The 20,127-nt window shown below is 55.9% G+C and overlaps 1 protein-coding gene across 1 annotated transcript in view; it reads right to left on the minus strand.

Moving 5' to 3' along the window:
- The window catches only part of EEIG1 (estrogen-induced osteoclastogenesis regulator 1), a 35,945-nt gene that overhangs the window by 5,779 nt on the left and 10,039 nt on the right, over positions 1 to 20,127 (minus strand). Inside the window, exons 2-6 of the mRNA XM_049629218.1 lie at positions 6,678 to 6,798; positions 6,386 to 6,415; positions 4,306 to 4,422; positions 1,826 to 1,872; positions 1,548 to 1,702 (exon numbers count right to left, since the gene is read on the minus strand). Coding sequence (XP_049485175.1) covers positions 1,548 to 1,702; positions 1,826 to 1,872; positions 4,306 to 4,422; positions 6,386 to 6,415; positions 6,678 to 6,798 — 470 coding nt within the window. The remainder of the gene's footprint in view (positions 1 to 1,547; positions 1,703 to 1,825; positions 1,873 to 4,305; positions 4,423 to 6,385; positions 6,416 to 6,677; positions 6,799 to 20,127) is intronic.

Genomic DNA, 20,127 nt, shown 5'->3' on the forward strand with positions numbered 1-20,127 from the left:
TAATGAGCCTAGGTCAGTAGAGCCAGAGTGGAAGGAATAAGGGGAATGGGGAGTGGCTGACAGTCCTGTCACAAGTCACCCATAAGCCCAACTTCGGAAACAAACTTGTCGGCACTCGCCAGCAGGAGGCACAAGGGGCCCAGGCGGGATCCACTCAGGGCTCCACGAGTGCCTGCCCACCAGTTCTGGTCACAGGAAGGAAGGACTCATCTCGTCCATCTCCTCCTCAGAGAACAGCACACCAGGCCACAGGCTGGACCCCAGTCCTGCCTGTGTCCCCACCCAAAGCCACAGGGCTTCTCAAAACAGGTGCTCTGCAGATGGGGTGGGGGTTGCAGGAGGAGATGGGTAGAAAACCAGTTAAGAGGCACGTGGGGGCTCAAATCCCCGCCCTGCCTGGGAGAGGCACCTCTTCTACTCGGTACAACAGGCACCGTCTACACTGGGGTGACCTGGTCCAGAAGCTGGAGAGAGCGATGGCACAGGGAAGCCCTTAACCTTGTGAGCAGTTTCCAGCCCGAGGCGGGCTTTCAGTTCTAGGCCTTACCTGACTGAGTCTACAGGAAAAATGGGAGCGGAAGAAAGCTGGCCCTTGAGGTCAGGGCCCTCTCTGCTCCCAGCCGCCCTGGGGGTAGAATCACTCAGCAAACTTCCGCTGAGCTGCTGGAGGCCCAGCACCCTCTCTAATTGCTCTCATGGTGCAAATGAGGGCGGCAGGTGCTGCCCTGCTCACTAATCTTAGTCTGCCTCCCAGCTCCGGGCTCACCCCCAGGGACGGGGTCCTTGTACAAGGCTGGTACTCAGGGGCCCCGCTTCACCATGCACAGCACTAGACACGGGGTGGCGGGGGAGGCTGGAGCCTCCTCTCCCGTAGCCCTTCCTTATCCTAATGGCCAGGCTGTCTCCTCTGGGGATTCAGGCATCTGCACTTTTTATGACGTTAGTAATAACGGTAATTTAATAGAAAGCCAGTGCTGGGAAATATATAGAGTACCTACTGTGTGCCAGGCAAGGCTAATCTTCAAAGCAACCCAGGATGTAGTTACTATGGCTGATCCCATTAGTCAGGGGAGGATGCTGAGACTGCAGAGGCAAAATGGCCAGTCCTGGTCAGGCAGCAAGCGGGAGAGAAGCGCTCACGGCACATCCCTCTGCCAGGAACATTGCCCCGCACCCCACACCTCGGATTCGGCTCAAATGCCACCTCTTCAGGGAGGCTTCCATGATTGTTCCCAGGCAGATGCTTCCAGTGCCCGTCACAGCTCTTGTCACACCTGAAGGTGACATGGACTTATTTACCGCCGGACTGACTTCTGTCTCTCCTGAAAGACGGGGCCTCGAGGTCAGGACACTGCTGCGATCCTGGGGGGCCCAGCACAGCGCCCGGCATGCAGGAGGGGCTGAGACTTCGGCCCACTGGAAGCATGGACCGGTGTAAACGCCATCCCAACACCTCTGTCTTCTCAGCAAGCGTCCCCCTTGGGACCTGGGGAGACTGAGCTGAGCCTTGGGCCACAGGGAGGAGGAGGGCAGGTGGAGAGTGGCACCTGAGCTGAGGATGGTGGGCCTCGCCTTGGGGGGCCGGGATCCCGTCAGGGAGTTGGTGCCACCGCCGCCGCTGCCGGTCCCACCACCCTTGCGCGTCAGCTGCAGGGAAGAGTCCTGGCCCGGGACGGAGATGGACTTGGCGGTGGACGGCGGCCTGGGGAGGAAAGATGGCTGTGACTGGGGTGCCCCATGTTCGGGGTCAAAGACAGGGGAGCCCAAGAGCCCCGAGGTGGGAAGAGTCCCCGTGTGGCCCCCCACAGCCTGTGCCCACACTCACGTCTTAAAGCAGGGGTCTCCGGAGAGCAGGAGCATTCCGATGGTGACCTGCACAGAGGGAGAGATCAGCCACACCACGGCCACCCCCCGGCCCAGGGGCCTCCCTGCGGTCCACCTGCTCTGGCTTCAGATGGGCTGGCCTCCGATCCCGTCTCTGCCCCTCGCTGGCCCCGGCGAAGCCACCGAACCGCACCGAGCCCCCGTTTCCGTGGGTGGAGGACAGAACCGCTCCTGACACCCGTCTCCTGAGACAGTGGAGGGGACTCAGGGAGATGAGGCTTGGCATGCTTTGGCACCAGGCACACAGTGAGGGCAAGCAGAAAAAGTTAGCTACTGTGACTTTAACACTGTGACGAGGAGGGGGCTACAGTCCCTCTCCAGCCTCAGGGCCTGCTCATGGCCTCAGTGTGGGCAAAGGTATGCGAGCTCCACACGGCAGGCAGGCAGGCAGGCATGAGGGAGGCTCACGAAGCCCACCTGGTAGGGAGGGGGTTCACCAGGCACAACATGGTGGGTGGGAGTGGGAGATGGGGTGCCCACAGAGCCCAACGCGGACGGCGGGGGCTTGGTGAAAGCGTGTTGAGTAAAGGAAAGCAAGAAGCCATCAGAAGTTCGACATCAGGCACCTGGGCAGAGATCAATGGACCAAACAAGGCAAGGCTGGGTCCCCAAGTCTGGGCTGAGATAGAGCGACGGGAAGAGGGAGATGGGGTAAGAAATGGGTACTCAGGGGCGCCTGGGTGGCTCAGTCGGTTAAGCATCCGACTTTGGCTGGAGTCATGATCTCACAGTTTGTGAGTTCAAGCCCCGCGTCGGGCTCTGTGCTGACAGCTCAGAGCCTGGAGCCTGCTTTGTGGATTCTGTCTCCTGTTCTCTCTGCCTCTCCCCGGCTCGTACTCTGTCTCTCTCTCAAAAATAAATAAAACGTTAAAAAAAATTAAAAAAAAAAAAAAAAAAAAGAAATGGGTACTCATAAGCCCAGTGCCAACACTGACAAAAATGGAGATCGTTGGGCTGAGGCTTTTTGTTGTTTTAAAATTTTTTTTTTTCAACGTTTTTTTTTTATTATTTATTTTTGGGACAGAGAGAGACAGAGCATGAACGGGGGAGGGGCAGAGAGGGAGGGAGACACAGAAACGGAAACAGGCTCCAGGCTCCGGGCTATCAGCCCAGAGCCTGACGCGGGGCTCGAACTCACAGACCGCGAGATCGTGACCTGGCTGAAGTCGGACGCTTAACCGACTGCGCCACCCAGGCGCCCCGGCTTTTTGTTGTTTTAAGTAAGCTCTACACCCAATGTGGGGCTCGAATTCATGACCCAGAGATCAAGTGTCACATGCTCTAAGACTGAGCCAGCCAGGCACCCCCTGAGACTGTTTTTCTTTTTTTTTTTTTAATGAATTATTTCATCTGGCTGTGATAGTGCCTACAAAGTAGGTGATGGCCCCAGGCTGTAGGAGAGGGAAGCAGGACCCAGACACAGACTCAAGGGAAGTAAGGGCCCAAAGCCCTGCAGACAGGATGTGAGGCAGCTGGCTTTGCAGCCACCTGCAACCCCCCCCTTAGGCCCCCTGGTTTGCCTAAGGGTGCACAGGGCCAGTGGGGTGAGACTGAAAGGTCCCGGCTCCCATCACAACTAGCCTGGACCTTTTTGGGTACTTCTGGTTGTCTCTGCAAAGGGCCTAGGGGCTGCAGCACCCCAGGCCACCACCTCTGCCTGGCTCTGCTTTGAGCACAACACGTTCCCGCTGGGTCAGCTCGCAGAGGTGTGGTTAGGACAAGACTGTTTTCTCAATCGGGTGGAAGGGTGTGGGGACGAGGAAGAGAGGTGTGCTGGCCGTGGCAGATGCCCAGATAGCTCTGTCCTGAGAGGCCAGAGAGCCAGCTGCCTGGAGGGAGGGAGCTGCCCCGGCCGCCGGAAACCTGCCTGTGGCTGGGCTCTCGGAGGAAATACCTCGGTCTGCCCGGCTCAAGGGATGGCAAGTTCTTCCACACTGACCCTCCACTGCGAGCTCAGGCAGTCTGGTGTCACATGGGGCAATGGTTGGGAGCTGGACCGTGGAGTCAAACAGCTGGGGGCCAAGCATCAGTTCTGCCTGTGACCCCAGGCAAATGATCTGACCTCTGTGCCCTGACCCCCTCCTACGCAAAACTGGGACCAAACCACACCCGATGGGGCTGTCAGGTGTCATGAGATGCGAGGTGGCAAACACCTGGGGATGCTCATCTCACCAAAAGTGCTCATCAAACCCTTAACGAGACTGCTGGGGTCCCCCCCCACCGGCCCCCCAATTAAAGATGGGGAAACTGAGGCCAGTGGCAGAGCCAGGCTTCTGAGGGTGGTTTCCTGACCCTGGGACCACGTCTTCCTAGCGTCTGGGCTAGGAATCCGTATTTTTCACAACCCCCCAGAGGATGGGGGCAGGTCTGCCGGGCTCCTTTAGTAAAAGAGGCAGAAGAGGTGGTGGGGGACCCTGGTACCTTGAGGATGGAGTTGTCCTGACGGGTGTTCTTCGTGTCATATCCCTCCAGCAGGCAGCAGCGCACTGTGGAGCCTGAGCCTGCGAACTCGGCCAGGTTCAAGTCGGCGAAGCCCAGCTGGGAGGGACAGAGGAGAGTGTGGGAAGCTGCAGGGGGTGTGGGCGCACAGCGGGCAGCACAAGGGTTAACTTGTCAAGGTTGGGGGGGGCAGGCAGATCCCCTGGGCCCGCCCCACAGCCCAGACTGAGTGTTGCATAATGGCACCCAAGGACAGAGGCTGGTCTGGGGCTCACATCCCTGAGCCGCACAAAGCGCCCTTTGTGCCACGTCCCAGCGTGCACTAGGGCAGCGCCTGAGATGAAAGGACATTGTTGTCTGTGACACAGAGGCATTGTTCCCTGGGAAACAAGGCTGTGCTGTGGGAGCCGCCAGGCCAGCACGCAGGGGGGAGGAAAGGCCCATGGGAACTTGGTATGGGGGGGGGGGGGGGGGGGAGGGCAGGAGTCCCTCATGGAGGTTGGAGTGGGGGGCTGGTGGGAACACCTGGCTGTTCTGGGACGCAGAGAGAGGCACCAGAGACACAGAGGGAGGTGGGAGAACGTTTGAGAACAGAGTGTAGGAGTTAAGAAAGCCTTCGATAGAAGCCAGGTCTCCAGACCTGTGGGCAGGAAACTGAGTTAAGGCAGGGGGTGCTGGGATTAGGGACTTGGTGGGGGGGGGGGGACAAGCAAAGCAACAAGTGGCATTTACTGACCACCTGCTACATGCAAGTCTCCACGGCAGAGTTTAGGGGCACACATGCTAGAATTAGAAGTTTAGTGGGTTCACATCCTAGCCCTGCCATCAAGTCACAGGGACCCCCGTTTGGCAGAGAAGGAAACTGAGGTTCTGGATAAGTGACTTCCCCAGGGCCCCACACCGCCTAACCCGCAGAGCCAGGCCCAAGACCAGGCCCTACCAGCACCAAGTCCAGCCGCCCCTCTGGGCCCCGGCTTCCTTCCCTGGAGAACGGGAGCAGGGCCTGGCGAGGGCGTTTGACTACAGGACAGAGGGGAAGGGCCTGCAGGTCTGACACGCGCCAGGTACCTGCTAAGCGTCTGCCAGTAGTTCCTTCTGGGCAGCTGTCCCTGCCCATGTGAATTAGTGGCAGGAGAAATTTCCACTCTGGTGGCACCTTCCACAGCCCAGTTCTAGCCACCCTGCCCAGGGCAGAGTGCACAGCCCAGAATGCTGAGCTTCCTGAGCTCTGGTCAGTGGGAAGGGACACGCCTTCCACGCAGGGCGAGGTGAGGCAAAGGCATTTCCCCTCCGGACTGAGCCCATCCCCTGCTACCAGGCCACCTCCCAGGGGCCACAGAGGGTGGGCTGTGAGTCCCCACCACGAAGGGGGTCGAGGGCAGAGCAGGCTTATTCAAAGCCAGAGGTGACCCTTCCGGAGCCGCCTTTTCTCACTTTTCCCAGGGGGTGCCATGCAAATGGCAACAACACAGACGTGCGACAGCGGGGGCTGGCGGAGTACCCAGCACCCAGCCGTACAAGGGGATGCTGCCTCTGTTAGATGGCAAAAGGAATTTGTGAGGATGTGAAAACATGCCCATGGTGTACCAGCAAGCGGAAACCACGCTGTCGAATCTGTTTAGAACAAGTCCCTTTTGTGTATTTAAAGATCCCACTGTCTGCGTGCACATAGGTACACGTACGGGGAGCTCATTCCATACTCCTCTGACCCACACGCGCGTATGTTTTATTCGCTGCTCTGTGTATTTCCTAACTTTCTTTTCCTTAAATGGTCTGGAGAGACCTTAACGAACCCAAGGATGGGATCTGGGGAGGAAGCCTACAGGGGAAGGGGGTGGAAACTTCCCTTTTCACTCCGAACTTCTGTGCCATTTGTGTTGTGACAAGCACATGGGACCTTTATATTAAGTGCAAAGACAATCAATAAAGACATTTCCAAAAGACAATACATCTCATGCAGAGCTGAGTGTCTCCTGTTCGGGGCAGAGAAGGGGCTGGAAGTTCTTCTGGGAGCTTCTCTTATGCCTGTTCCACCCCACTATCCCTTCACAGCCCCACTCACCTTGGAATAAGCCTTCCCGCCTTTCAGCTCCTGCACAGAGAGACAGAGACACAAGCAGCAGCGTAACTGGGGAATCCAAGTGATCTCGGGCATCTCCCCAGGTGCCTCCCACCCCACACCAAATCTGACTGCTGCGGGGAGAGACAAGCCAAGGGGCAGAGCGACTCATTCCATGCTCTTTCAAGGGGACAGGTCAGGGGATGGGCCTAAAGCCACTGGACCAGCGGCCTCACACCCGCTGCCTTGGCCTTGGGCCCGCAGCCCCCCGCCCCAGCCCGGAGCCCAGTCTCACCTTGCGCACCGACACACGGAAGATGCAGGGGTCCAGCAAGCCGGTGGCCGGGTTGGCGCTCATCTTACACACGAAGGTGAACCTCTTCCGCCACCGCACGCAGTTTTCCCGCACCTCCTCCCTGCAGGGCAGACAGACAGGTGAGCACAAGCAGGCAGGTCAGCACAGGTATCAGGGACAGGGCTGGCCTTTAGGGAGTAGAGGGAGGAGGGGAGCTCTGGCTTTTTACTTTGTATCAGAGAGTGACTGTGTTTTCCTAACAAGAACATGCTTGTGTAAGTGTTGCAAAGACAAAAATAGTAAGTGATAAAAAGTGAAAAAACACAAGGTAGGGGTGAGGTCAGGCTGGAGGCAGCTACTCCTTGTCCCTGCTCCCAGCACTGCCCCTTCCCCTTGTCCTGTGGCTCCTTCCTCTGCCATTACCTCCCACTGGCCCCTGACCATTCTGTTCGGCCGACCCTCACAACAGTCTTCCCCAACAGACGAAAAGCGAGGTAAGCTGCCCAGTGTCGCCCAAACAGGAAACAGTTGGCCTTCGGAGACCATTTCTTTGCCACTAACAACAACGATAGTAATAATAGCCATGTCTAGCGCTCGGATTGCACTTCACACGTGCTGGGCAGCTCTCACGGCACTTTAGTGGGGCTGCTCCCAGGGTCAGAGACCCACGATCACGCCCGCCCTTCCAGCAGCTGTCTGGGACGGCTACTACCCTTAGCCCAATCCCACATTCACAGACGCCGGAGCTCAGGGGGCTAGCATGCTGGCCCGAGGCCCACCGCAGGCACAGCAGAACAGGGACCTGACCTTGAGCAATGGGCCCCAGGGGCTGCATGCGTCACTCTCACCATACCGGCCTGAGACACCACCTTGGGGTCCTCGGCTTCCCTGACACTAACTGGGGGTCTGGCCTTCCAGCCCACACTCCTGCTGCACCTGGGAAGTATCACCACACCGAAACCCGCAACACACCCTTAATAGGGAAATGCTTCGTGCCCTGGGAGCCAGAGCAATGCCAGGAGCTCCCCCAGCCTCTCCCAGCTGACCGGCAGGACCTGGGGTGGCAGTGGTGAGTCTGCATCCCTGCACAGCTCCCCGGCCCCCTGCAGCCCGCCTGGCAGAGCCCGGGCTCAGGAAGGGGTGGCCACGGAAGGGAAGGGACGGCATGAGAGACATTATCTCCTGCTTCATCATCCCATCTAACAGGAACAGCCACGTGGACAGATGAGGAAGTGACCGCCCTACACCCCGGGGGACCCGAGGATCACAGGTTAATTGTCACGCTGGGGCCTGAGGTTGGAGGGTCAGCGCGAGCAGAGCATCATCGGAAAGGGGGCGTGTTTGCCTCTCGCACGACCTCAGACAGTAGGCTCTATGCCACCCCCTTCTACCGCTGAGGGCACTGGGACCCCAAGAGACTGCCCCAGATCACATCCCCAGTGACTGACAGTGCAGGATTTGAACCCAGGACTGTCTGACTGCAGTCAAAGCATTTGGCCATCACCTTGGTTCACAGGCCCCAGAGCCGGGGAAGGGCTGGCAGGTGGAACCCACCAGGGTTCTGGGGCCAGCAGTGCCCTGCGATGTACCTGAGACCCCACCAGTGTCTCTGACTGACAAGTATGAGTCAGGCACTGAGCCTGTGGTGGACTTTATTCACAGACCGACAGTGACAGTTACCCCGGTGATGACTCAGTGTCACCAGGAGGGGGTGGAGGGAAGGGTGAGTCAGGGTAGATGACTGACTTGCAGGGGGGTGACATTCAAGCTCAGGCAGGAATGAAGAGAGGGGAGTAGCCAGTGGGGGAGACAGTTCCAGGCAGAGGAAACAGCATGAGTGAGGAACAAATATACTTTGGTTTCCTTGGCTATGAAAACCCCTGCGCCAAGCGTCTCTGAGGAGCCCCCTCCGGACTCTACAAGGCTTCTCCTACATCCTGTCGGGGCCGTGACAAGGGACAACAGGACTTGGGTCAGGCAGACCTGGGCTCACGGCCCTCAGATCACTGAGTGACTCAGCGAGAGCTCGACCTCTCCACCCTCATGGGCAAAACAGGCACGCCACCCGCTGACTTGTGGGCACCAGGAGGCATCAGTAGGTCCCTCAAAGGCCCCAGCCTGGGGAGGTCCGTGAGACGTGTCTTGCGTGATGAAGACACTGGGCATCCAGAGGGACTGTCCCCAACGTGCTCTGACCTTGTTAGGAAGGGGAGCTCCAGCGACTCCCTGCAGCCCCAGTACTGGCACAAACAGAAAAGGTTGGGGCTAGAGACGAAGGGGAGGGAGAAGAGTGCCCAACCCCCAGCGGACGTGGCAGGGACCTTCAAGAAGCGGGTGCCACAGGGGAAGCAGAGGCCCTGGGCTGGGGAGCAGCCCCTGCCGCAACCATGCTGGTTCCACCCATTCATTCAAATACGTGCCAGTCCCTGTCCTACACACTGGGACCACCGCAGTGACCAGCTTACATTGTGGTGGGACAAAAACGAGGTCAAGCAAACTAGAAAAAGAAATGGTAGTGGGCGGAAAGAACTAGAATTACCTTTACTGGCAGATAATTTGAGCTTGTATGTAGAAAATCACAAAGAATCCACTAACAACTATCAGAATACAAGAGTTTAGCAAGGTTTCAGGATACAAGATCAGTAAACAAAAATCCATTATTTCTATATACTAGTGAACATCCACAATGAAATGAAGGAAATAATTCCATTTACAGAAAAGCCAAAAAGAACACAATAAATAGAATCAAATTTAACAAAAGAAGTACAAAATATATTCTCTGAAAACTACCAAACATTATTGAAAGAAATTCAAGAAGATCTCAATAAATGGAAACACATCCTATAGTCACGTTTCAAAAGATCTAATCTTGGTATGACAATACTAGCAAATCGATCTAAAAATTTAACACAATCTCAGCTGGCTTCTTTGTAGAAATTTGACACATTGGCCCTAAACCTTCGAAATTTAAGGAACCAGAATAGTCAAAGCATCTAGAAAAAAACAGAACAGAGCAAAATCAAAGGATTCAATGTCTTTGACTGCAAAACTTCTACAAAGCCACCATAATCAAGAAAAGATGGTTCTGGCCTAAGGATGGACACATAGATCATCGGAATGGAATTAAGAGCTCAGAAATAAACCTTCACGTTTATGGTCAATTGATTTTCAGCAAGGGTGCCTGCCAGTAGGGGAAGAGGATAGTCTTTAACAAAAGTTGCCGGGACAATGAGATATTCCTGTGCGAGTGAATGATGTAGGACTCGTGTCTCACACCACATACAGTAACTAACTCAATATGAATCAAAGACCTAAATTTAAGAGCTCAAACCCTTAACCGCCTGGGTGGTTCGAGATGGTTAAGCATCTGACTGACGGGCTCAGGTCATGATTTCATCGTTTGTGAGTTTGAGTCCTGCATCGTGCTCGGTACTGACAGTGTGGAGCCTGCCTGGGATTCTCTCTCCTTCTCTCTGCCCCTCCCCAGCTTGTGTACCTGCTCTCTCTCTCTCAAAATAAATAAATAAAAACTTTTTTTAAAATGCCCAAATTATCAAATTCTTCAAAAAAAATATAGGATAAATCTTTGTGATCTGGAATTAGGCAAGGGTTTCTCAGATAGGACACCAAAAGAACAGGCAAAAAAAAGATAGAAATACTGGATTTCAGGGGCACCTGGGTAGCTCAGTCGGTTGAGCATCCGACTTCAGCTCAGGTCATGATCTCATGGTTCGTGAGTTCAAGCCCCGTGTCAGGCTCTGTGCTGACAGCTCAGAACCTGCAGCTTGCTTCAGATTCTGTGTCTCCCTATCTCTCTGCCCCTCCCTTGCTGACACACACTCTCTCTCTCAAAAAGAAAATAAATAAATATTAAAAAAAGAAACAGCTTTCTCAATATTGAAGACACATTTAAAAAAATGTGTAGACACATAAAAAAAAGAAATACTGGATTTCATCAAAATTAGCCTTTTTTGTGACTCAAAGGGCACCATGAAGAAAGTGAGACAGTGGCTCAGTCAGTTAAGCATCTGACTTCAGCTCAGGTCATGATCTTGTGGTTCATGGGTTCAAGCCCTGTGTCGGGCTCTGTGCTGACAGCTCAGAGCCTGGAGCCTTGCTTTAGATTCTGTGTCTCCCTCTCTCTCTGCCCTGCCCCCACTTGCGCGCGTGCGCTCGCGCGCGCACTCTCTCTGTCAAAAATAAACAAACATTAGGGGTGTTTGGGTGGCTATCAGTTAAGCGTCCAACTTTGGCTCAGGTCATGATCTCACAGTTCATGAGTTTGAGCCCTACATTGGGCTCCGTGCTGACAGCTCAGAGCCTGAAGCCTGCTTTGGATTCTGTCTCTCCGCCTCTCTCTGCCCCTCCCCTGCTCTCTCCCCCTCTCTCAAAAATAAACATTAAAAAAAATTAAAAATAAATCAATAGTGAGAAGGCAACCCACAGATGAAGGAAAGTATCTGCAGACCAGATACATCACAAGGGAATTGTCACCAACCAATATGTAAAGGGCACTTACAACTTAACAGTAAAAAACAACCCAATTTAAAAATGGGCAGAAGATCTGAACACACATTTCTCCAAAGAAGATACGTAAATGGCCAACAAGCACATGAGCAGCTGCTCAACATCATTAGCCATCAGGGACACACAAATCAAAACTGTAACGAGTTACCACTTCATACGCACTGGGAAGGCTATAATCAAGACCGAAAATAACAAGTGATGGCGAGGGGGTGGAGACACGGAACCCTCCTACACAGCTGGCGGGAATGTAAACCGGTGCACCCCCTTCGGAAAACAATCTGGCAGGTCCTCAAAACATTCAACTCAGAGTTACCTTATGACTCAGCAATGCTACTCCTAGGTGTATATCCAACAGAAATGAAACGTATGTCCACAAAAAACAGATTGCGCATGAATGTATACAGCGATATTCGTAACAGCTCAAAAGCGAAAGCTACCCAAATATCCATCAACCGGTGAATGAATCCATAAAACGTGGTCTATCCATTCAGTGGAATTATTGCTCAGCAATCAGAAGAAATTAAGCACTTAACACCTGTTACCCCGTGGCTCAACCTTGTGATACGCTTAATGAAGAAGCCAGTCACAAAGAACTGCATGTTGTGTGATCCCACTTACATGAGACGTCCAGAATGGGCAAATCGCTAAGAGATAGAAAGACTAGGTTGGTGATTGCCAGGGGCTAGGGGATTCGGGAGAAAATAGCGAGGGGCTGCCAATGGGTATGACGTTTCCGTTTGGGGGTGATGAAAATGTTCTAAAATTGACTGTGCTGATGGCTGCACAACACTGTCAAGAGACTAAAAGCCACTGAACTGTGTGCTTTAAACAGGTGAAAAACCAAAAAACACGGTAGGTCGGATAAAAAGAGAAAAATGGAGAAAACAGAGGGGATGTGGTTGGTGAGGGAGCAGGGGGTTAGGTGTCATGAGGGGCCTCAAGGGCCCGGGTGAGGTCTTTGAATCTTATTCTGACGGTGCCTCTGTCTTGCCACGATGGCTTTAGGCACAGGCAGAGAGCAACCCTGGAGTAGGCGGGTGGAAGGGTGGAAAGCAGCCAGAGGCCCAAGCCTGAAATGGGAAGCTGGGGGCCGGCCATGGCTTCCACGTGGACCCTCAGATCTCCACTCGCCCCCCCTCCACTCAACTCAGCCCGGGCATTGGAAGCAGCTGCTGGAGACCTGAGGAGAACGCTCACAGTGTCGGGCATGTTGAAACACCCCAAGGAATTAGGATTAGTGTCTGGGAACAAAAGCCGATATTGGATTGTAGGCTCTCTCCCTGCCCCTTTGTGAGTCTGCCCTGGGAACGAGCGGCCAGGAAGCCTGAGGCCCTCTCCGGGTTCCTGTGGGCCTGCCAGGCCAAACCAGAGAAAGCCACGTGGTGCCCTCCCAGGCTCAGGTAACAGGCGCCTTCCTCTCCCTCCGCAGGAAGGTGGGCCAGGACAGGGCTCACCGGAATCAGTGCTGGGCCACCCCCTTGTTTCCACAGGGCTCTAAATACACACTATTAAATGCCACCACTCCCACGGGAGAGGCTCACACCTCCGCCCTGGCCCACCCCAGGAGGGCACAGGGAGGGTAAAATAAACACCCAGCAGCGGCCATTTCCCGAGGGCCTGCCATGTGCTACCTGGAGCCCTTCGACACTGAAAGTTGCATGCTATCGTGGCCAATCCTCACTGAGTGAGGCTCAGAAAGGTTGAGTCACCCACCCACAGTCACAGAGCTGTGAGGAGCACGTCTGTGTCCAGAGCCCATGTCACAGAGCTAGAGATGGCCCAGCCAGGACTCGGCCCTATGGCCACCTCTGGAGAGAGGGACTCGGGCACCCCTAGTCGGGTGGAAGGGAGTCACAGGTTCAGAAGAGGGATGATGGAGGGAGATGAACACAGGCTCAGGGGCAGGGGAGGGCTGTTCATAAAAAAGGCAGGAATGAGGATGTCAAGCAAGTCAGTTGCCATGAGCCCCAGGGGGGAGCTGGCCGGGCTTGTGGAAGTCTCAGGGACTTGATTCACTCATAAACCTTTTATTAAGCCCTTGGTAGCTGCCAGGTAGAGCTGAAGGCCCTGGGGATACGAACAGCGAACGAAACAGAAATTCCTGCCCTCCAGGGACTTACAGTCTGGCAGTGGGTAGTAGGAGACCGACAAAATGGGGCAGACACATATCGGGTGGTGGCATAAGTGCTGCGGAGGAAAAAGGGGACCAGGTGAGGAAGCAGGCAGTGCCCAGGCGGAGAGAGCGTGAGAGAAAGGTGACCAGGGAAGGTGACATCTGAGCAAAGAGCTGAAGGAGGTGAGAGTGACCCACGCCCTGGGGACAAGCCGTCCAGGCAGGAGGAAGAGCTTAAGTGCAGAGACCCTGAGGTGAGAGCGTGCCTGACATGTTTAAGAGACTTTTTAAAAATGCTTATTTATTTATTTTGAGAGAGAGAGAGAGAGAGAGGGAGAGAGAGAGGGAGAGAGCACGAGCAGGGGAGGGGCAGAGAGAGAGGGAGAGAGAATCCCAAGCAGGCTCTGTACTGTCCGCGCAGAGCCCGATGTGGGGCTCGAACTCACGAACCGTGAGCTCGCGACCTGAGCCGAAATCAAGAGTTGGAGACACCCAGGTGCCCCTTGACATGTTTAACGAAGCCAAGGAGGCCAGTGTAGCCGGAGCAGAGTAAGCAAGGGGGCCGGTGGGGGCGAAACTGGAGAGGGCGTCATGGCCCCAAGCTGCCATCGATCATGGACGTCCACGTGTGCACAGGTGGGTAGGGAAGGACAAAGAGACGACATGAGGGGAAGGGCAACTGTGTCCTTTTCTTTCCGAACTGGAAGTATCAAGGTGGCTTTTTTTTAGAAGCGCAACTAGGGGGAAATGAACTCGTCTGGGAGTTCTCAGCATTGCAGTGACGTCTGAGGCCACAAAGCCACCGTGGCGAACGAGCCCCGGCAATAGCAGAGGCCCCATGCGAGACCCCTGATGGGTGGCTAGGACCCTGGCAGGTGAGCGCCACGTGACACTGCTATGACCTCGATGGACTGTGGGCCCCGGGGACAGGGACCGGGCCTGGCTAGGCACCCTTGGCCTCCGCGTACATGGGCAATGACAGGAGGCACAGTGAGCGCCTGTCTCGGAAAGATGGGGAGTGTGAAAGAATTAAAACCAACGAACATCTAGGGAGAAAAGTCAAAATAAGATGTTCGTTAAGAAAACAGGACTGGGGCGCCAACTCTTGATTTCCGCTCAGGTCGTGATCTCAAGGTTGCAAGCGCCGTATCGGACTCTATGCTGACAGTGCGGGGTCTGCTTGGGATGGTCTCTCTCCACCCCTGCCCCCCCCCCCCAAATAAATAAATGAACTTAAAAAAAAACAAAAACCATACAGGACTGCGCGTCCCCTCCGCTTGTCCTGCTGACGTGGCTCAGGATAGGTGGGAAAATGGAACTAAAAAGACGATGAAGCCTAGAGAGGAGACTATCCAGAAGCCTGGACTCCGGGCTTCCGGGCAAGGGGCTCATTCCCATTCATCTGTGTGCTGGCATGAGGGGACAGGTTGAAGGAAGGAGAGAGCTCATAGCAGGTCTGGCTGGGGTGGGATGAGGGACCAAGACCGTTTTCTTCATTTCTGTCCAAGAATCATTTCTATAATCGAAATGCAAACCGAGAAATGCGAAAAGGGAGTGAGATCAGAAGGGGCGGTCAAAAGCACAATCATCTCCCTGATTCAAGGTCTGGGCCCACACTCGCCCTCCTTCAGGACCAGGTGCCCCTCACCCCCCAAGCCTAGGGTTTCAGGCATGAGTATCCAGAGCCATGCTGCCAGGGATAGGTAATTACAGAGACTGGGTTTTCAGGGGAGTTTTGTTTTTAGCTTTAAGATATACAATTAGATGTCCAAATCCCAGGAGGCAGGGTGAGCCCTCCACCCACCGCAGCCCACTGTGGCCATCCCAGTGGCAGAATTCTGTTATTTCCGGGTTGTCCTGAAATAGGACAGAGCACCGCACCAGGCTGCTGTCATCAGGCCAGCAGAACTCCCTTGGAGCCCCCCTGGCCCCAAATCCCAGGGCCTCTATTACGTATCCACAAAGACTTACTGTGGGTGCTGGCTTGGCACGAGGCCCCGGGTGGGTGTGGGGACACTACGGGAGCAGTCTTCCTGAGGGAGTCCCCAGTTGAGTGGGGGAGACAGACAGTACACAAGTGACCGATAACTGCCACCAGCCTCCGAGAGTGCAGACAGGGGCCTGACCCGGTCTGGGGCAGTGACACCAGAGCTGGGACCTCAAGGTGAGGTTGGCCAGGTGAAGATTAGATGAGATGTCCTAGGTCATGGGAACGGCCCAGGAAGACCCAGAGGGAAAGGGGTGGCTTCCAGGAAGAGATAGGACAAGGCCAGGGAGGGGCAGGATCAGGTTGGTGAGTGACCCCAGGAGGTCTGTCTCAGGGAGCCCAGGCTTCTTCATCTGCAGAAGGGTGACACTGCCCACCGCCTGAGGCTGTCACAGGGTGACTCCGCGGTGCCGTGTCCAGCTCCTTCCTCCTGATCAGCTGGACGGGGAACACAGAGAATTCTGTCAACATGGTGCGTGTGGCTGAGTCTTCCTAGTATCTGCCTTGCCGTGTGTCAGAGACCAAGGCAGCTGGCCACCACTGGGGCCTCACGCAGATGATGATGGCATTTCATCTGTCACCACTATCTCCCCAGAGCCCAGGACAGAGCTGAGCAGAGTGCGACTCTCACTCTAGACCACTTTCCCCCGCACCCTTCCAGGCTCATCTTTAATTTAATCAATAGTAAAATCAGATCCTGTTCACTGAGCTTGTTCTACAGGAAGAGTGTTTCTTTTTTTTTTTTTTTAATTTTTTAAAGTTGTTTTTATTTCTTTTTGAGACAGAGAGAGACAGAGCATGAGCAGAGGAGGGGCAGAGAGAGAGGGAGACACAGAATCTGAAGCAGGCTCCGGGTTCTGAGCTGTCGGCACAGAGCCCGACGCGGGGCTTGAACCACAAACTGTGAGATCATGAGCTGAGCCGAAGTCGGACGCTCAACCGATTGAGCTACCCAGGCGCCCCTAGGAGAGTGTTTCATATACATGACCAACCGAATTTTACCACAATCCCATGAGGCGTGTGCCATTATCATTGCCAATTTACAGATGAAGAAACGGAGGTCCAGAGAAGGGCAGGATAGGTCCCAACTCACAGAACAACAGGGTGGGATGCTAGTCTGAGGCGGCCTGAGATCACAGCACAGATTCACTTCTTCCCCGTGTCCGTTCCCCTCAAAAGCAGGAAGTGGACCTGGGAGGCGGGAAGTGCTTCTTCCCGGGCCCCAGCCACTTGAAGGCTGTGAGGAGTGGCGGGCCAGGTTAAAGTGAGCCCCCATCCTCGGCCCCTCAGAGAAGTTCGGGACTCCCAGCAGGAGACACCTCAGAGGCCAGGCTCCACGGTTCCCCAAAGTCGGCTCACTGCCGCGTCCCTGGCACCCGGCCTAGACCAGCATCACGACCCAGGAAGCGCAGCAAGATCCCAGAGCCTTAGCAGCCCCGGCGTCCCCGTCACTCAGGTGACGAGGGATCGGTGCGGTGGGAGCCACCTCCTGACCACAGGCTGTCCATGGTCCCCAGGGTCCTTGCAGATGGGAACCGGTTAGGCCCTTCGGTGCCTCTCGCTGGAGTGGAGCAAGGATGCGGCACGGCCAGCAGTCACCAGAGGAGCAGAGAGTCGGGAGAAGGGAACCCGGGGTATCAGTGGGGCAGCCCATGGAACAGCCTCCGGTGTGACCCCACGCCCAGCCTCAGCACCTCGCCCTCCCAGCCGCCTGGCCTCATCTGCGCCTCCGGCTCGTGACCACCGCCGCCCGCCAGCACGGAACCCCAGTCTGGCAGGGAGTGGCTCAGTCGTGGCCATAGGCAAGGCCCCGTAGGACAGGGCTTCTCGGGCTTGAGTGAACACCGCAAACTCCTTGGCTCGTCACGCAGATTCCCAGGCCCTGCCAGAGCTACAGACTGCAGGGTGTCTGGACCTCAGCACCACTGCCATCCCGAGATGGAAATTCTGGGTTGTGGGGGCGGGGGTGGGGGGGTCTCCGGTGCATCGTCGGATATTCAGCAGCACCCTGCCGGGAGTACAACGCCAGCTGGGACCACCAAAACTGTCTTTAGACATCGCCAGCTGTCTCCCCAGGGACAAAGTCACCCCGTGAAGAACCACTGCTGCGGGCCTCGGGCCGAACTTTTGGAACACGCCCTCCTGTGATTCCGATGCAGGAGCTGGGCCCCCACCTAAGAGAGGGCACATCCGCAAGGACTGAGTGGGACCCCAGGGACCCCTCAGCCCCAGCTGTGCTCCTGGGTTCCTGAGAACGCTGGCCCCTGGATTCTTCCCATCTAGCCCCTACAATGACAGGTAAGCAGAGCGAGGCTGCACCCCCTAAGTCCCTCCCAGCTGGTCCAGCAGCCCCGGGGAAGGGGGTGCTGTCACGGTGCCCAGCCTGCTCCTCCTCAGCCACACCCACTCCATCATCTCCAGCCCTTGGCTGGGTTCCCGGAGGAACGAGCGGTCGGTCGCAGTGATGCAACCCAGGTTCCCGGCTGATGAAACCCAGCCCAGGCCGGGAGAGGCGAGAGTCTAATAAGGAAACAATTTAAATCCACAACATCTGCCTGCGCTTCCCCGAAGAGAAGAGAGCACAGCCGCCCGGGGAGGGGCCCACCCCAGGGAGCAGCCAAGGCGTCCATCCAGGGGCTGTGAGGCGCTCGAGCTCCCATCCCAGCAACGTGGCCAACGTGGCAGCCCAGCGGCATCGGGCTCCTGCCGGGAATTCAGGGCCGCGTGCAGGGAAGCAGCTCGCTGTGGCTCTGACACTGCCAGTGACAGGGTGAGGCGGCAGCCAGTTCCTGGAAGCCAGCCACTCTGTGCTGACACCGGAGTGCTGGGCGGGGGCGGGGGCGGGCGGGTGGAGGGAGGGGGCCCCCGGCCGCCCCGAGACCTCGTCTCTGCTCCCCTGCCGATAGGAGTCCTGCTGCTGGCCCAGGAGCAAAGGCTGGCATCAGCAAGTGACCCATGGAAGTACAGAACGGACAGCCCCCTGGGGGCTTCAGAAACTCCACATCGGAAAAGGGGTAGGGGGTCAGCCAAACCACTCAGGCTTAGTGGGGAAGCGTCAGGGTTAGGAGTAGGATTCTGGAGTCACGTGCACCTGAGTTTGAATCCTGCCATTCATCAGCCCCACAACCCTGAGCTGGATCAAAACCCAAAAGCGGGCAGGTGCCAGCTTCCCCATTTTGCAGACACAGGCACATAGCCTCTCTGCCCCAGCCTTCTGCACCCAGTCAGGCCATGTAGGTGGCCTCCCCACCACTCAGGCGAGGGCCTATGGACGCTCTTCTCAACTGACAACGGTGGGCCATTCCCTCTTGTTCTTAGAGCCCAAGAGGAGAGCGGGCCATTGAAGGGGTCCAAAGTAGACCGCTAGCTTTGACCAAGTGCTGATCCAATCCCACGCACCCCACTACCCAGTGTGACCCAGCCTGGCTCCTGTTTCCTAGGTATCCAGGCACACGTGCCAGGTGCTACTCAAGCATTAACTCTCTGCAGGCACGACCTCCACCTACTTCACAGATGAGCAAACTCTCAAGAAGTCCTCTGCTCACACGGGAGGTGCTTATCTGGCCCACCAAGCCTGACCTCACAGCCCACCCCCAGAGGGCAACTCACGTGGAATGGGGGATGTGGCTGCAACCGTCGGAAGCAGGAAGCCAGGCTCCTCCCTGAGCCTCCCCTTGCCCACCCCAGGACCATATATCTGGATATTTCCCCAGGCCTTGAACCCGGCAAGTGGCCCAGGCTGCTCTTGGCTGACTCACATCTGGGTGGCGTTTGAATCATCCAAGGAAGACAAACAGGGGGGAGGGAATCCCATCCCCAGAGTCCTGTTCCTTGAATGGCTGGACGTAAGTGAGTCACGGGTGTGTCCCTGTCCTCTGAGCCCCTATCCAACCCCGCTAGGCCTTCAGGTAAGCACCCTTCCCCCAACTACTGTAGCTGGACAGATCACTTCCTCTTCTGGGTCTGGGTCTTAGGTGAAAACAAAACAAGGCTCCTGTGTCTCAGAGCGTGGGACTCCTGGACGCAGGGCCTCTGTCTCACTCACTGCTGCTGCTGAGTCCTGGGATGACACCTGGCACATAGCAGGTACTCAGTAAGTATCCAATGACTAAATCAGTGACCTTCACAGCCCTGCTCTCAACAAGGGCTGCCATGGGCCTTCTTGCAATGCTCTTTCCGTCTCCAGGAAGAGGGCCTCCCAGCTGTGGCTGGGCCATGTCCTCTGGCTCTCCACAGAGTCCAAGGGGTCGAGAGTTATCGCTACCTCTGGATCTGTCCCCAGCTGTTCCCACTGCCCCGCACATGGCTCCCTGGTCTTCTGAAGTGACCGAGGAATACTCAGAGACCACTCAGACTCAGAGTCATGTCTCCTCACAGACTCAGACCTGTTTTACCAGCCATCTTCAGCATTTCTCCGAGATTCCAACCACAGGACAGAAAGCTCAGGGTCAGGTGGGACCATGAGGCCATCACTCACCATTCTCTACCTCCTCCTTGACACCTGATTCTCCTACAGACTCATGCTCTGACCCTGGGCCGATCACTGCCTCTGTCATTCACTTAGGCCATATACATTAACTGAGCATTAACTACACTGAGCTGGGCCTGAGGGGGACGCTGAAGATACCCCCCGAATAAGCCTGGGCATCAGTCTTGTCTGCATCCAAACCAGGCATGGCCATTCTCACTCATGTCCATGTGATTCCTCTTCAGCCAACTCAAAATCTTCAGAAGGGGCTGGAGCCTTCTCTTGGCATTCACAGAGAGTACCCAGTCGGTCAAAGGGCCACTCCCAAAAAATGGGGCAGGGCCAGAGCAGGAGG

Source organism: Panthera uncia, chromosome D4 (assembly GCF_023721935.1).
Source record: "Panthera uncia isolate 11264 chromosome D4, Puncia_PCG_1.0, whole genome shotgun sequence".
Lineage (NCBI taxonomy): Eukaryota > Metazoa > Chordata > Mammalia > Carnivora > Felidae > Panthera > Panthera uncia.